This window comes from Moschus berezovskii, chromosome 27, assembly GCF_049115385.1.
Source record: "Moschus berezovskii isolate FMDL1 chromosome 27, NW_MosBer_1.0, whole genome shotgun sequence".
In the NCBI taxonomy this organism is placed as follows: domain Eukaryota; kingdom Metazoa; phylum Chordata; class Mammalia; order Artiodactyla; family Moschidae; genus Moschus; species Moschus berezovskii.
In genome coordinates, this window is record NC_142486.1 from 26,384,272 (window position 1) to 26,401,409 (window position 17,138).

A 17,138-nucleotide genomic window follows, 5' to 3' on the forward strand; every position below is an offset into this window, starting at 1 on the left:
GAAAATAAAAGAAATATTTTTGAGAAAGAAAGAAAAAAGGCAGACACACTAGAAGTCTGATATCCCTCTCCCTGACTTACTCATCCTGAATTTCCTGTTAATAATTCCCATCGTTTCTTCATAGCATTCTACTGATACATGAATACTGAAATAACATATTGTTGGCTTGGCCCGTTTTTGAACTTTAAATACACGCACTGTGATTATTATATTCACCACCCCCCCCAAAGTTATATTCTAGATACTTGTCCAGATCAGCATGTGGAGTGGTCCTGCACTGGGTTCCCTGCTGCGTAGACTTTCGCTGTCAGAACAGACCACACTGATGGCCCATCAGATGTCAGACATCTGGATTGGTTCTGGTTTGCTGCTATTATGAACAACTCTGCTGTATTTCTGCACAAGCCTCTACCTCGGGTGGAATGTCTGTGTGGTATGTATCTATGTTCAACTGTACCAGCAAATGCTAAAGCATTTTCCAAACTCATTTTATTATGTGGCTCTCCCACCAGGACATACGTCATTCTTCATTGTGTGTGAGCTCAGCTGTGTCCAATGCTTTGTGAGCCCCTTTGTCCATGGAATTCTGTAGGCAAGAATATTGGAGTGGGTTGCCATTTACTCCTCCAGGGGATCTTCCTGACCCAAGGATCGAACCCACATCTCTTGTGTCTCCTGCCTTGGCAGGTGGTTTCTTTACCAATTGCGTCACCTGGGAAGCTGGTGGCTTCCAGGACATGCATGGATGGTTATTATTCTCCAACTTGATCATCAAATAATGTTGTCTCAACTTCAAACATGTCCTAACACGGTGGATGTGAAGTGGAATCTCTTTTTGACTTAAGTTTGCATTTCTCTCATTACTTATGAGGTTGAATACCTTTTTATATGTGTGCATATATATTTTCTCTCTTATTTCTTTTGTATCAGAGATTGGCCCCTTCTCTAAAGGGCCAGATAGCAAATACTTTTGGCTCTGTGGGCAACCACTCAATGATGGCATTGTGGCCCCAAAACAATCATAGTCAGCATGTAAATGAGTGTGACTGTGTTCCAATAAAACTTTATTTACAAAAACAGGGAGTGGGCTGGATTTGGCCTGTGGCTTATAGTTTGCTCTGACTCAGGGAATTTCTGAATTTGAGTACTTTTTGTATATTCAAATATGAGTACTTTTTTAAATGGGTGGCAAATATTTTCCCCTAGTATGTGATATGTCTCTTCACCCAGTGTATCATGTTTTTGATAAACAGAATTTCCTCTTTTAATTATTTTTATCTTAAACAGTGAACAAGTTTGCTGAAACTCAGTATCAGCCTGGGTTTATTCCCCATCTGTTTCAAATATGATTAGGGCCTTCTGGAAGTCCAACAGGACAGCATCTAATAAATAGGTGTCTAATACAGACAGACGACATCACCTCTGTGTGCAGAGACAGGCAGAAAATTAGAAGGTGCAGTATGACAAATGAGCAGGAAAAAATCCTGAGAGGCAAGCATTGCTCTCAAAGGCGGCCCACATGCCCCACATCTGAGCAGCATCACCCGCCCAGGTGGAGGACCTGGGAGGGCCTTGGCAGTGGAATACTTCCTCCGCAGACATACTAGAAGCACTCACCTGGTTTGATGGGCTGCCTGTTTGAGAAGGTCAGAGGTGCAACGAGGAATTTGGTTTCTGCGACTGGCACCCAGTGGTGGAGAATTTTCACCGTCCAGACCCCAGGCCTCAGGGGCAAGTTCAAAGGGGGCTTGTAGTGGGTGAACTCGGCAGTGGACTCAATCAGGATGTCATAGGTGGCTGCGATGATGTTGACGGGATCCACCCAGATGACAGTCACGGTCACGTTGGGGCCCTTCCCCCATTTCTGCATGCCTACCGGCTCATCCATGGGCCCCAGGAGACCCCCAAAGTTGCGGAAAAGCCGCTCCTTGGCATCCCAGTCAGTGCCGACCTGAAACACAAGAGCGAATCTTGAAATCACTGGGCCTGAATGTGGGTGCTCCAGCCCAGAAAGGCCTAGGATCCTGCTTTGGTTGTTGTTTAGGCACTAAGTTGTGTCCAGCTCTTTCGTGAACCTATGGGCCATAGCCCATTAGGCTCCTCTGTCCATGGAATTTCCCAGGCAAGAATACTGGAGTGGGTTGCCATTTCCTCCTCCAGGGATCTTCCTGAACTAGGGATCAAACCCATGTTTCCTGCATTGGCATGTGGATTCTCTACCAGAGAGCCACCAGGGAAGCCCAGGATCCTGCTTACTGGGCTTCATTTACCCATTTTACAGATGAGGACACTGAGGCTACAATTAAGTTACTTGCTCAGTAACTTAAGGCTGGACAGGCAGTTGGCAGGAGATCTGGGATTTGGATCTAGTCTGAAGGATTATGGGGCCTATGGTCCATTTCCTTTGGGCTTCCTGCGTTTGGTTCATGGTGTACACGTGGAAATAATGAATGCCCACTTGCAGGCCATCCCAAGGAAACATAACTCCTGCCACTCAACAAGTGCAGCTAATTTCCACTTAGGTCATTGGCTTTCCAGATCACATGCTTCTTTTTAGAGCAATCACTGAACAAGAGCCCTGTCAATACGAAGGAGTTCAGATGGCTTTCCAAGGAAGAGACAGCTTTGGTTTCCCCAAAGCATCCTGAGCTGGACCCTGTGGGGAGTGATGGTTGTATGATCCATCCTTCTTGCCAGTCAGTGGGGTGTGTGTGTATGACTTTGACCCCAGAAATCTGCTCTCGGCTTCCATCTTTCCCCTTTTGGGGACTCCAATTTATTTTCCACCCAGTATCTAGAACAACCCAGTGAAATGGCCTCTCACTGCTCAAATCCCTGTGACTGCGCCTGTGCTGAATTCTGGTGTCCAACACTGCTTGGTACATAGTCAATGCTCCATCAGTCACCTAGTGAATGCGTGCACGAATAACCTGGCAAAAAAAATAAACTAACGACATAGATCCCTGATACTGAGCTCTGTTACTATTTCAAGTCAGATGAAATCAGGGGGTCTTCTCTCCCCCAGGAGGTTTAGTATAATGTTCTGAAGACACAGCGTGTGGGCACATGGTAGCAGGTGATGAGAACACTACAAGGCCTGTACTGCTTCCGTGGTCCTTCCATGAGCAGCACCTCTGATGTGTGTGTGTGTGTGTGTGTGTGTGTGTGCAGGGTGAGGAGGTGCTGCAGGTGTGAGTAAACATGTCTACACCTTGAGCAGACTTCACGCATGCAGTGCAAACACGAGCTGGTTTAGCTTCTCATTGTTTCTGCCATGAGTTACTATACCCATCTCTAAGACACAGGGCTCCATGGCTAATATTTATCCAGAGCTTCTGGTGTCCCAGGCCTACTGCTAAGGGCATAGGTGCATTGATTTAGCTAACATTTCCACCTCCATCGAGGGCGTACCCTTGATCTTATCGTCACTTCACACATGAGGGAATGCTCTGAGGTTCAGAGCAGCCAGATGACTTGCTCTGGTCAGTGAGAGGGACCCAGGAAGTCTGGGCCCAGGGGCTGGGTTCTTATTCACGCTTCTGTGTATTGCCTCCTATCCACTCACCCACTCATTCATTCATCCAACACGTATGTGTCGGACAACTACCACCTACCAGGGGTGGTTGTAATACACAATCACGGGCCCACAGCCTGCTTCAAGTTTCCGTCTTTGGGCCAAGACTGACCTTTGAGGAGCTGTCCTCAGGGCAGCAGAGGGAGTCATGGATAGTAACAGCTGATCTCTCAGAGGATCCCTGGAGCCTAGCACAGTGGCTGGAACACAGGAGGAGGGAGAACAACACTGTCTACTGAAGGATTAAATGCATGAGAGAGCAGGATGCAAGCCAGGCCCCAACGCCACAGAGATTTTTCTAGAGATGTCCCATTCTGCAACTTCTCTCCATACAATCCTTTCCAGTTCCTTCCCGTTGTTCATTAGTCCAGTCTCTCCTCCTGTCCTGACCTGCAAGGTCTGGTCCTTTCTGCTCCAACTCCAGCTTCATCTACATCCCTCTCTCCTCCTTCAGCCCCCTCCCACTGTCCAGGCCACCCTAGAACACTCTCAGCGTCTCTGACAGAGGACTCTCTCACCCCTGATCTTGTGTCTGCAGCTGGCCCTCTTAGGCTGGGTCTTCTTCCCTTCCTGTCTTCTAGCCAGCTCATTATCCAGCTCTCAGCCCAGATGTCACCACTACTGGGAAGCCTGCCTTGCTTACAGGCACCCCTGACATTCTTGTCTAAACTTAGCTTTTTACTTATGTAGTTATTCAGTGCAGTATCACATTCTAATTCACATGTCTATCTCCACGGCTCAAAACTGTTGACTGCATGAAGGCAGGGACCACATCTGGCTTGTTCACCAAACTATCACTAGTGTCTAAAAACGATGCTGAGCACACGGTACTCACTCAAGCACACTCAATCTCTCTCTGTCAAACCATCCATCATCTATCTATGTCATGAATGATTAGGGGCTGAGCATATGGGCAAATAGACTACTGATCACCAAACTCCTTTGGGGTCCTACTTAACAGAGGGATTTATGACCAATTAGGGGACTATCCCCCAAAGAAATGGGGGTGAACAATTCTCTTAAGTTTGAGTTTTACAACCAAGTATCCCAGGTGGAAGAGTTGTAGAGCAGCTGACAGTGGGAAACTTGAATTTGTCCTAAATCTAGGAGAGGAGAAGGAGGAAGTCAGCTGTCATCTTCAGCACAAGGGGAGGTGGGGCTGGCCAAGAGGGGTCCCATTGCTATCACATGTCTGTGGCTCAAGATCTCACCTGACCTCACTGTGGAAGTCCACTGCCATTCACCATTCAGTGATCAATTACTCAAATTTAAGTATGTATTGAGGATCAAGCTCAATATATTGCTCCCCAGCTTCAAGCCCACCAAGGCTTCTTTCCCACTGCACCTAACATGCAATTCAAATTTCTTTACAGGCCTCATGATGTGTCCCCTGTCCTCCCAAGACCTTCCTCCTGCTCACTGGCCATGCTAAGCTCCTTCTTGGGGCCTCAGGACATTTGCACATGCTCTTCTCTTGGAAGATCCCAGAGTGTTTCAGGTCTCCCCACCTCTGACTCCTTTACAGGTTTCAACTCTGAAGTTATCTCATTAGAAATGCCTTCCTGAATGACTCGCTCCATCAATGTGTAACCCAGCAAGACCCTATGGGGCCTCCTCAGGGGTCCTTCACCTGCCTCTTGTCTGTAATAAAAACTTTAGCCTTTAAGGCATTCTTCAAGTTCTAAAGAATGAATTTAATCAGAGGTGTGAGAAAATGCAGAAAGAAAGGAAAACAGTCAAGTGAGACAAAATAATAATAGTTTAGCCATTAAATGAAGTCCAGTATCTTTAAGTTCCTCCTCAAGAACAATAGATAATATTCTGAGCCATAACCTCGAGCCTTTTCGCAGATACTGAAATCCCCAGCAGGTGGAAGAAGTTAACTGCATGCTGATCACAAGCACAGAGAACCCAGAACCGTCGGAACCAGAACGTTGATGATGCTGACTCTTGATTACCTCACCACCAACCAATCAGAAGAACATCCACGAGCCAGTCATGCACCCCACAAGTGACCTCCCTCACCCTGTCTTTAAAAAACTTTCCCTGGAAGCTATCAGGGAGTTTGGACCTTTTGAACACTAGCTGCCTGGTCTCCTTGCTTGGCACCTGCAATAGACACCACACTTTCCTTCACCACAATCCTATGTCAATAGACCAGCTTTACTGAGTGTGGGCGAGTGGACCCAAATTTGTTTTGGTAACAGAAAGCTGTTCCAGCAGCCTGTCAAACCCTCAGAAAACATGGATGAAGTCTTATTTTCTTTATAATCCTTGTCATTAACTGGAATGTTTTCGTTCACTTATTTGCTCCATCACTGGCTGGCTGCCCCAGTAAACAGCAATGCCACAGCAAGGATCTGGTCTGATCCGTTCACCACTGCCCCTCCCACCCTCACACATCATAGGCACTCGGGGGTTGCCTGCTGAAGGAAGGAGCATCCTTTCTCTATGCCATGAGCATGGCACTCCCAGGGATGGAGTATGCGAACCAGGCCCTATGCAAAGCCCCAGGACCTTGTGACCCAATGGAGATTCTCAACAGCCCACAAAGTGGCCCTGTACTTCATTCCCTTCTTTTAGTCCAATTTCACACCATTTACCTTAAAACCAAGAAAAAAATTCATGACACAAGTTTCAGGGCTTCCTGCACCCTATGCTGTTCCTCTGCCAGAGATCCGGGTGGTTCCCACACCCAGGGTACCAGAGCTATAGCACAAGCCCTAACTAATCACTAGTCATGGAGTGGCCAACATCTGTCACTGCCAGCAGTGCCCAGTTACCCACCAGCAGGCTGATAAACAGGGAGAGCCCAGTGACCAGGCATCCATCTCCTTAATGGGACATTAATGTCTTCAATCGGCTGCTTGGTCCCCCGGCACAGAATCCAACTGGGGCAGCATCTAATTGCTCCTTGACACCAGTAATTTATGAAGTGGGCTCCCACGGAGCTTGGATCCAGCCAATCCACTTAGAGCCTTAACTGAAAATGGTAGCTTGGGGTTTCCCTGGTGGTCCAGTGGTTAAGAACCTACTTTGCAATGCAAGGGACACCTGTTTGATACCTTGTCCAGGAAGATCCCAGATTGCAATGGAGCAACTAAGCCCACGTGCCACAACTACTGAGCTGGTGCTCTAGAGCCCCTGAGCCTCAACTACTGAAGACTGTGTGCCCTAGAGCGCCTGCTCTGCAACAAGACAAGCCACCACAATGAGAAGCCTGAACACTGCAACAAAAAGACCCGCTACAGCTAAATAAATACATAAATCTTTTAAAAGAAAGAAAATGGTGACTTAATAAGAAATTTCCACCCTTGCCTGTGTGGTGCCCTACACAGTCAGGCCTAGGTTGGCCAGGCAGGGCCACAGGGGCTGGAAAATGTAAGCAGGTCAGATGCTTCCTCCCACCCCACTCCTGGCCCCCAAGATTCTCCATATTCTATGGTCAGACTCTTTACCCCTAACCCAGCAGCCAAATTCACTGGGAATGCTGAACTCCAGGGATGGACCACCTCTTGAGCTACTTGCTGACATGCGGAAGGCAGAAATCAGGTGCTGGATTTTTGTGTGGGCAATGCTCACCAAGCTTGGTCATGCCTCCCCTTCCCACCAGCATCACTACCCAAGCACATACACTCAGTCATTCAGAAATCCTATCCGCATCTACAAAGGCTGTGTCCTCTTCTGTGTTCTGAGGATACAGCAGTGAGCGAGTGCCATAGTCTCTGCTCTCTTGCAGACAATCACCAAGTAAGTGATCAGAGAAATCAACAAGGTCATTTGAGATGATAAACACTAAGAAACATAAAACAGGGATGTACTGGGTAAAAAACTGTGACAAAAGTGGGTGGGCATGGAAGGCTTTTCTGAAGATGCACCATTTGATTTAAGATCAGAATGACCAAAGGAAAAAGGTGAAAACCTGGGGGTAAGTATTCTGAGCAGGAGGATCAGCGTGTGACAAGCTTGAGGCAGGAAAGAACTTGGAATATAGATAAAGATGCAAGAAGTGTGAGTGGGAAAAAGAGGGGGTCCTGGGTGAAACTGGAGAAGCAGACAGAGGCCAGATCACGTAGCGCCTTTCAGGTCTCAAGATGGTGTTGATGTTACAAGGTGGGTACTTGATGAATCCATCTCCCAAGGCAGAAAAATAACTAAAAGCCGACGCAGTCCTGGGAGGTAGGAACTGCGTTCCATGGATTCACATATCAGACCATCTGTCCATCTACTGACACCTCTGTCCAACCCTCTATGCATCCATGCATCCAACACGCATCCATTCAAAGACTGATCTGGTGATTACTCGGAGTTAAATCCTATTCTAGGAACTGGGGAGACAAAAGCACAATTAAGCATAGGATTTGTGGCCAAAGTGACCTGGATTCAGTGTTGAGCTCTTCTGCTTCCTAGCTACAATCCAGAAAATTATTGACTCTCCATAGGCCTCAGTTCTCCAATCTGTAAGATGGGTCTAATGCCACAACTTCATTAGGAAACTGGCTTGTTTATTACTAACACAGGATTAGAAGGAATCACTAATTAGGGTAAAAAATGAAAACGAATAGAAGTTCTACTATAAAGATATACTAAGGCTCCAGGTTGGTTGGTGCACTGATACATACCACCCTGGACCTTCTCCAGGCACAAGGTGAGCTTATCTTTGGGGTCCTTCAAGGCACCTTCTCCTCCATTTCCAACTACAAGAGTCAGAGCAGGAATAGAACCCAGCAATGGTGCAGCCAGAGGCAATGCTGTGAGAGAGTCTCTGACCTCCTACCTCGGAAAACTGAAGCCTCCCGAAGTCGCTGGGTGGGCTGGCAATCTTGAAGACTTTCTTCGGCATCACCCATGTCTCCAGGGTCTCGAGTTTGCTCACAGCCAGATTTGTAGCATGATGCTTTATCAGAAAGCCCTGGAAACGGTCAGCAAGGAAGTAGAGGTGGACAGAGGCTGGGTGGCCCATTGGATAGTACCTGAAAAACATGCACAGGCTCACGCGAGCTCATGGGTCAGGACTGGATGTGTGTCGGTCACGATGGGGCTCCTCACCCATCATGCCGATCCTGTTCCTAAGATAACCCCTACTTTATACAAAGCTCATTGTATTCCTGAAGGCTGTTCCCGTGTTTCTAGGATCTCAATAACTATTAACAATAACTTTCTGCTGATCATAAGTGTAAAACATACTGACTGTATGAAAGCACAATTATGAAAATGAATGGCTACTTTGGATGCTTCTTCCATGTGGCTGCTGTTCAGTTGCTAACGACAGCTAACTAACAAGTTGTGTCCAACTCTTTGCGACCCCATGGACTGCAGCACGCCAGGCTTCCCTGTCCTCCACTCTCTCCCAGAGTTTGCTCAAGTTCATGTCCATTGGGTCAGTGATGCTATCTATCTCATCCTCTGCTGCCCCATTGTCCTTTTGCCTTCAATCTTTCCCAGCATCAGAGATGGATGATGTCAATTCACAGATATACTCAGTGATCCTCTGGTGCTGGGTACTGAGAAGTGACAATGGTGTGCAAACAATGGCATCATGACTGTTTCCTTTCAGCCTTATTTTCTATGCACATATTTACATAAATTCTCTATAGCTGGGATCATAATATACACACTGGCTCTATCCTGGTTTTGCTTCATGGTATTTCCTGATCATTATCATGTCTTTGAATAGTCTCTGAAAACATGATTTTTTGTGTGTGTATACATTATTTCAGTGTATGTAATACCGTGACATGGAACTATAACACCAAAATATGATTTTATAAACAGAGAAAGTTCCCCATCATTGAGTGTTCAACTTGTTTCTAATTTTTTTTTTGCCATTCTAAACAATGCTGCGGTAAGCATCCTTGAGCAGAAATGTTTGGAGAAACATCTTTCTCCTTCTCTAATCTGCAAGAGGCTCTTGATGTTTGCTGTCCAAGTTTATCAGAAAGGTTGTTCCGATTTACACTCTCACCGTCCTTTTCACCAATGCACTGGGTATGATGCTTAAGAAGTATTGCCAATCTGAGATAAATACATACATAGGCAAATAGTATGTTTTAAGATGCAGGTCTTTGATCCACAAAGACTTCTGGCTGAAAGGGGAAGGGAAGCTAAACAGATGCCCAGAGGAGGCAGGAGAGCAGAGAGAGAAGGAAGGACGAGCATGGACAAGCCTAGATCTTTGTCCTCCCTGGCTGTAAAATGAAAAGCTGCCGGCTTCTGCACTGTGTAATGTGCAGGGCACTTACAGGATGCTGTGGTTCCAGCATTCCACAAATCACTGTCCCTCTCACTTCCTTCCCTCTGGTCCTGCCCTGGAGTTTAAGTCTTTATGTGTGATTCTAACAGGGAAGCTGCCTTCCTGTGTTATGCGTCTCCTGAAATCACTGCCTTGTTATCAGGTGCCTCCGGGGCTCTGAGGAAAAAAAACCTGCCCCATCTTCAGACTGCTCACCGCACATTCCCGGCCGTTGCAGGCCCATTTGGGTCTGGACTTTGGAAACAGAAAACCCTCCCTGTGCTACAGAACTTGCTGCCATGATGGAATGTTCTACATTGCACCGTCCACCCCAGTAACCCTAACCACTGCTGATGACGGAGCTCTTGACATACAGCTGGTGTAACTGAGGGACCGCATTTTAAATTTGAGTTAAACTTAAATGTCTCCTTGTGGAGACAGCATAGATGGTGCTGTGAAAGTGTCCTGGGGTTGCCTGCATTGATGTCCCCAAATTGTCACTTCTTCTGTCTCTTTCCCACGTGACTTGGTGGATTTCCTTGCACCAGTGAGGTGAGTCTATTCCCCCTTCTCAAATATGTTTTGGCCAGCAGAAGATGAGGTATCATTCCAGTTTGAGGTTTCATTCCAGTTCTGAGTCAGGATCCCAGGTAGCCTTGCACATTTTCCATCCCCTCTCTTGCTCCTCTGTGATCACTGTGAGAGCACAGGTGGGCTAACGCATGGGAAGATGAGATGTTTGGAGCAGAGCTGAGCCACGCCAGGTATCCCAGCCGAAGCCATCCTAGACCCACCAACAACTCCCAGCCAAGAGCAACAGAGCCTCCCTCCTGACCCACCCCTGGCTACAAAAGTGGGAGAGATGCCAGCAGAGCCCAGGAACACTGCTCAGCTCACCTGCAAGCTTGAAGGCTCGGTAAATGCTTATTGTTTCAAAACGCTGACTTGGGGCTTGTTTGTTATGTGACATTATTGCAATGGGTAAACAATACACTACTGTCAGGGCTCATTCTGTAAGGTGGGTGGACTAGTGAAAGTTGAAGAAAAGCAGGAGAAATTATTACCATGGAAGTCAAAAGAAGCAACTGTTTCCAGAAGGGGGCAGTCAGTTGTATGGGATGCTGCTAAGGGGTCAGGTAAGTAAGCGATGGTCAAGAAATCCAGGAGTTAACCTAGAATTGCTCATGTGCCTTCTTCCAAGAAATCCTGTTTTTCCACCTGAATCTGTTCTCTACTGTCCTATGCATGGCCAGCATCCTGGTCCAAGCCACCATCATGTCTTACCTGGACCTTTGCTGGAGCTGCCTTACTGATCTTCCCCCTTTTGACTGCTGTAACGGATTCTCAGAGTAGCCACATCTGTCACCCCTTCCTTACATACCACAAGGGGCTCTGCTTATGCTTGGATAAAACCCAAACTCCTTACCTGGTCTACAAGGGCCTGCCTCTTTCTCCAGCCTCCTTTTGTTTCCCTTTGTCCCAATTCACCACCTTCTAGCCACGTGGACCTTATTTTTGAGACGTGAACACCCTAAGCTCATTTCTTTTATTTCTTATGAGCTACTTTTTATTGATATATAACTAAAATAACAAGATTCCCCCTTTAATAAAGTATACATGTCAGCAGTTTTTAGTGTATTCACATGGTTGTACAACCATCATCACCATCTGATTGCAGAACACTGGACATTCTCTCTGCTGGGGATGTTCTTTTCCTCTACTGACTGCATGGTGGGCTCTGTCTTATCTTGTTGGCTAAATGTCATCATCTCAGAGAGATCTTCCTTGACTGCTGAATCTTAAGTCACCAACTCACTGCTGTTACTTGAGCTTACCCTCACTCTCAGCAGAGTATTTACCTTTAGAGACTTTTGTTCTTGTTGCTGTGACCTGGGGTACTGCCTGTCTTCACACTAGAATGGGAGGTCCTTGAGCGTGGGGCCTGGTCTGTCTGGGTCATGGCTGAGTGCCCAGTGCCTAACACAGAGCCTGCCACACGGTAGATGCTCAATAGATACTTAAGGTTTGAGTGAAGACTCTAGAAGGATATTCTCTTGAACCCTTTGCTTCTAAGATACATCTAGGGAACCTGCAACCAGAACTGAACACAAAGTCCAATGGTACCTCCTCTAGACTGTATATGGTAATTAAGTAATTAAAACTGAGAGGAGAGTTGCAACTAGATGCAATGGAAGATGCCAGAGGCAACACAACAGAACCTAAACCATGCCTCTGGTGCATTTGTTTGGCCCAAAGGTGTTTTTATTTCTTATTTAAACGAGGTGGGCATTAAAAAATTTGGGAAGCTCACACAAAAATGTGGATTTCTAATTTGTCTGAAAAAATCAGGAGATGTGACTGGCAGCTCCAAGTGTACTTTCCCACAGGGCAAGGATGTGCTGGAATTCAGCACCAGAACCCCACAGGCCCCTAGTCCATAGTATCAGTGCATCCTCAGCTAAGGACACATGCTTCCTTCCTGGCCCTAGTCCACATTTGAATTTGAGGACCCGTAATAAAACACTTCCAGTACTATTGCCTGGAAAATCCCATGGACAGAGAAGCCTGGTAGGCTACAGTCTGTGGGGTTGCACCTGACATCCTTATCTCTGAAAGGGACTCCAAGCAAACTTTTATTTTCTTGTTCTCTCCATCTGCCATTTTGAAATTTTCTGCAATGAATAAATGTTATCTTCTAATGAGAAAAAAAATCTATAAACATTATTTTTTATGAAAGTGTATACTATGGACTAGAAAGCCACAATCTACATGAAATGTCCAGAGAAGATGAGATTCTTGAAATCAAGTTTCTACTTTTTTCCCCAGATAGCTGTGGGGTAGGAATTTACTCTCTTTTGCCTTTTGGGATACGGGTCCTTTGTCCTGATTTATTTTTAGGCTTGTATTAATAAATGTATTGGCTTTGGCCACAGCAAGGCACAAGGGTTCCATTATAATAAAAAATGAAGTAGAAGCCAAAGGATTCCAGGCCTGAGGCAACTTGATGGCTTGCTTAATCCCAAAACAAATACCAGAAGAAAATTTCAGCAATCATAAATCACTTGGAGGTGTCTTTCAAAATTTCATCTAAGATTATTTACCTTACAAATGCTATGAAACCTGGGATTAAAACTACTCTTGAAACGATATTTGCCTTCCAAGCACCAGGCACTGTGTCATCTCCTGGGACCATGCACTGTGGCTCCTGGGACAGGGATTCTGCCCCTGGACTAGCAGGGAGGACCTCACTGATGACCTTGACCTGAGGCACTGCTGTTTCTAGCAATGGGCTACTGGGGAAGCTCTTAGCAAGCTTCACAGAGGAAATGGCACCTGAGATGACCCTGGAAGCCTCGGAAAAGGTAGACTGAGTGGGGACAGTCAACAAAGGACCACACAGAGGAACTGATAAACAGTTCACATGACCAGTGAGGGAGCAAGTAGCTCACACAGCTGCAGCTCAAGAATACTGGCAACTAAGATACCAACAACGGCATAAGCATTTATTAAAGTACTTCATATATAAAATACTGTTAAAATGGGGATAATGATAATAATAATACGTGACTAATAAAGTAGTTTTAGGGGATTACCCTCTTTAAACCTAACAACACCTTATACTGTAAGGCTTATTATTATTCCCATTTTACAGATGAGGAAACTGAGGCTCACGGTGGTTTAAGACTTGTCCAAGGTCAATAGCTAGTAAGAGTGGAGTGCAAATGGGTTTCTAACCCATTCTGGTCTTCTTTTAAACTAAATAAGGACCTGCAGGGAGAGGAGAGAGAAGGCTGAGGGGAAAATTGTTGCAGGCATGTAGGAACCCAGCTGACCTGCATGGGGTCCCAGTCAGGAAAACCTTCCATGTTTTCAGAGTTTTGTAGAACAAAATAGTTCCTTTCCTGTCCCCCTTCTGTTCTTGAGAGGAAGGAAGAGCAGGGCAAGGAGGGACACATAGAAGGCTCAGAGGAGAAAGACTCATGCTAATAATTTTTCCTTTGTTGTTTAAAGAGGAAGGTGGGAGGAGGAGGCAGAGGCAGAACACGAAAGAGAAGGAGAGTGATTGGAGGCAATTCTGGGAGTCCATCCTCAGGAAATAATCAGAAAGGAGAACGACAAAAAAGGCTTTCTGCAAAAGGATATTCATCAGAACAATGGCAACAGGAAAGGGCTGGATTAAGCAAACTCTGGAATTTCTACTCAATGGAATACCAGCGGCATTAAAAAGGGTCATTATCATTATGGAAAGCTGCAGAGGAGCAGGGAGCGGAGGGGCTAATATTACAATGCTGAGTGAAAGAAACAGGACACATAATCCTTGCAATTATGAAGTATCTGCAATGCATATTGCTGAAGAGGAAGAGAAGCAGCCCCCAGTTAAAAGGGTTTGGTAGGCTTAGGGAAAGGCAGGGGAGGTGGGGGTGCTGTTGACTCCTTTCCCCCCCTTCCCTCTTCTTTCCATATATTCTAGAACATTCTTTCCTGAAGTATCAACTAATACCCACCAGTGGTAGATGAGATGATTCTAAAGGTTACGTGAACATTTTAAATAACGGTTCTGCCTTCCACGATGTTACTGGTTATGTTCTCAGGTCTGACAAAGATAGCATGGTCGTGTTTTAAGAAGGAGTCAATTTTCAGAGACACATGAAATGTTTATGGGATTTGCTTCAATCAAACTGATATGGGAGGAGAGGGAAGGTGGGTGAAGGCAGAGATGAAACTGCACTGGCTGGGAGTCGGTAATCACTAGAGCTGGCGATGGGAGATGGGATTTCATTTTTCTCTCCATTTACTATATCTGACATTTTCCAAAACAAAAAATAATTTAAAAAACTTCTGTATTTTCATGATTACTTTTCATTTAAAACAAACAGAACAACCAGGGCAGATTCATGTCAATGTATGGCAAAACCAATACAATAATGTAAAAAAAATTAAAAAATAACAAACAAACAGAACTATCTAATATGGTGACATAAAGCTTTCTTCTAAAATATGTATATTTAGTCTAAAGAATGAGTCCACAGAAAGACAGGACTTCCCTGGTGGTCCAGTGGTTAAGATTCCATGCTCCCAATGCAGGGGGCTTCGGCTTGACCCCTAGTGGAACTAGATCCTGCGTGTGTTAGTCACTCAGTCGTGTCCGACTCTTTGTGACCCCATGTACTGTACCCCACCAGGTTTCTCTATCCATGGAATTCTCCAGGCAAGAATACTGGAGTGGGTAGCCATTCCCTTCTCCAGGGGATATTCCCAATCCAGGGATCGAATCTGCACTAAAGGCAGATTTTTTTACTGTCTGAGCCACTAGGGAAGCCCAGATCCCGCATGCCACAATTGAAAGATAATGCATGCCACAACTAACACACGGTATAGCCAAATAAATTAAAAAAAAAATTTTTTTTTTTTTAAAGAATGAGTCCACAGAAAGGAAATAAGTAGGTAAATATTAGATCTGCTATTCTGAGAAGGTAAAAGGGTGACGATGGCTTCGACAGGAAATGCTCTGAACGCTGGGACGTCCGCGTGGCTGATTTTTAGGGAGAAGCATGGGGTGGAGCCGCAGCCCCGCAGAGGAGGGCCGTCCCTCGCCCCTGGTCACCCCGCCCCTCCCGGCTCACCTGCAGCTGCTCTCCCCGGGGGCGTGCAGCGCCGCCTCGGCGCGGCGGAGGCCCAGGCGGGAGAAGGAGTGGTACAAAGTCAGCGTGACGTCACTCAGGCTGTGGATGCCGTCGGGCTCATCGTAGACGTTCTCCCAGTAGGAGCGGAGGCCCGGGGTGCCCGCCGGGTAGTTCCCATACAGGTAATAGTCCAGCTGCCCGATGATCTCCTGATTCACCACAGCTTCAAACTTGCGGGCAAAGAAGGTGGGCCGGGCTGTCTGCTGTGCTCGTGGGATAGAGACAGCAGAGTCAGCCAGTGGGAAGGGGGAGGCGGGGATGCAGGCGGCGAGCTCTGCGGTCCCAGCCCATCTGAATCCACATCACCTTTCAGACACCTACTGCCCTCTCTATTCTCAGTTTCCTCATCTGTCAAAAGGGTTTTGGGATTGAACGAGTTAATATTTGTAAAGCATTGAAAGCAATGAGGGACCCGGAAGTCAGCTTCATTTAAGTATCTGTGAAATAATTACATTTTAGATGGTTATAGTTGGGAGGGATCTTGGAAATCATTTTGCTGGAGGTCTAGGGCAAATACCGCTTACAGAAGTATTTTAGTTGTCCGCAAGAATGTTTTAAAATTGAACTAACTGGCAACATTTTATAAGTGGAAGAGTTTATGGATATTTTGGCTTGCCTTGAAAAAGAAATGGTCTGGCAACGGTAGGACTACCTTCCTGCATCGTAACACGTAGTTAAAGCTGAACAGCGCCTGTCCCTTTAGACCGGTATGGGCCTTGTGGCTCACCACAGTCCCTACCACTCCCTACTGTCTCCTGGGCATTAGAAACGACTTATGGAATCACAGGAAACACCCTGGATTTATTGGTCAGAATCCCTGGAAGTTAGGTTTAGAAATCTGTACTCTTAACAGGCTTTGAAGGTGATTCGTTTGCTCACTAGGGTGTAAGGACAAGGCAAATGACATCTGAGCTGGCTGCAGATCAGTCACCTAAACAGCTTTAAAATATTCAGATTCTGGAGCCCTTCCCCAGACCTACTGAGTCAACATCTCTGAAGATGGGGTTTAGGAATCTGTATAGAAAAATAAAGGCTCCCAGGTGATTATGCTATATGTTTGAGGGCTACTTATGTAAACCAAATTTTCAAAGGGGCTGAATGTGTAAGAAGGAAAGGGACTTATCTAAGGTCACATAGTAAAGTAATGGGAGAGCCAGGATTCAGATCCAGGGTCACGGGTTAGAGAAGTGAAGTACTGAGCACTTGTTATCTACCAGGTCTTAAACCATGGTCTGGGGCAAAATCAATAAACCTTTTCAGCAAAATGCCAGATAATAAATATTTCCAGCTTTGCAACTACTCAACTCTGCTGTCAGAGTGTGAAAGCAGCCATAGACAAACTGGAAAATTAATGGGTTTGTGGCCGTGCTCCAAAAACAAGTCATTCACAAAAACAGGGAGCGGGCTGGATCAGCCCAGGGGCTGTAGCTTGCTGACCTCTGGTCTAGGGCTATGGAAACAACTAAACCACAGACCCTTCCTTGAGGGGCCTGTGATCTTGTGTAAATTTTGACCTTCATTTAGGTCTAGCATTATTCTCACTTCAGTGCATTAACAGTGACAATAATGACAATAAAATCTGAGCATATACAGTATGTAGAGCATTGTCTTTTGTCATTATCTCTAATCCTTCCAATAACTCTGCAAA

At 45.9% G+C, this 17,138-nt stretch overlaps 1 protein-coding gene across 1 annotated transcript in view; it reads right to left on the reverse strand.

Moving 5' to 3' along the window:
* Nucleotides 1-17,138, reverse strand: part of XYLT1 (xylosyltransferase 1) — a 355,532-nt gene that overhangs the window by 12,150 nt on the left and 326,244 nt on the right. The window contains exons 9-11 of the mRNA XM_055409561.2: nt 15,431-15,693; nt 8,352-8,547; nt 1,618-1,951 (exon numbers count right to left, since the gene is read on the reverse strand). Of these exons, the coding sequence (XP_055265536.2) occupies nt 1,618-1,951; nt 8,352-8,547; nt 15,431-15,693 (793 nt within the window). The remainder of the gene's footprint in view (nt 1-1,617; nt 1,952-8,351; nt 8,548-15,430; nt 15,694-17,138) is intronic.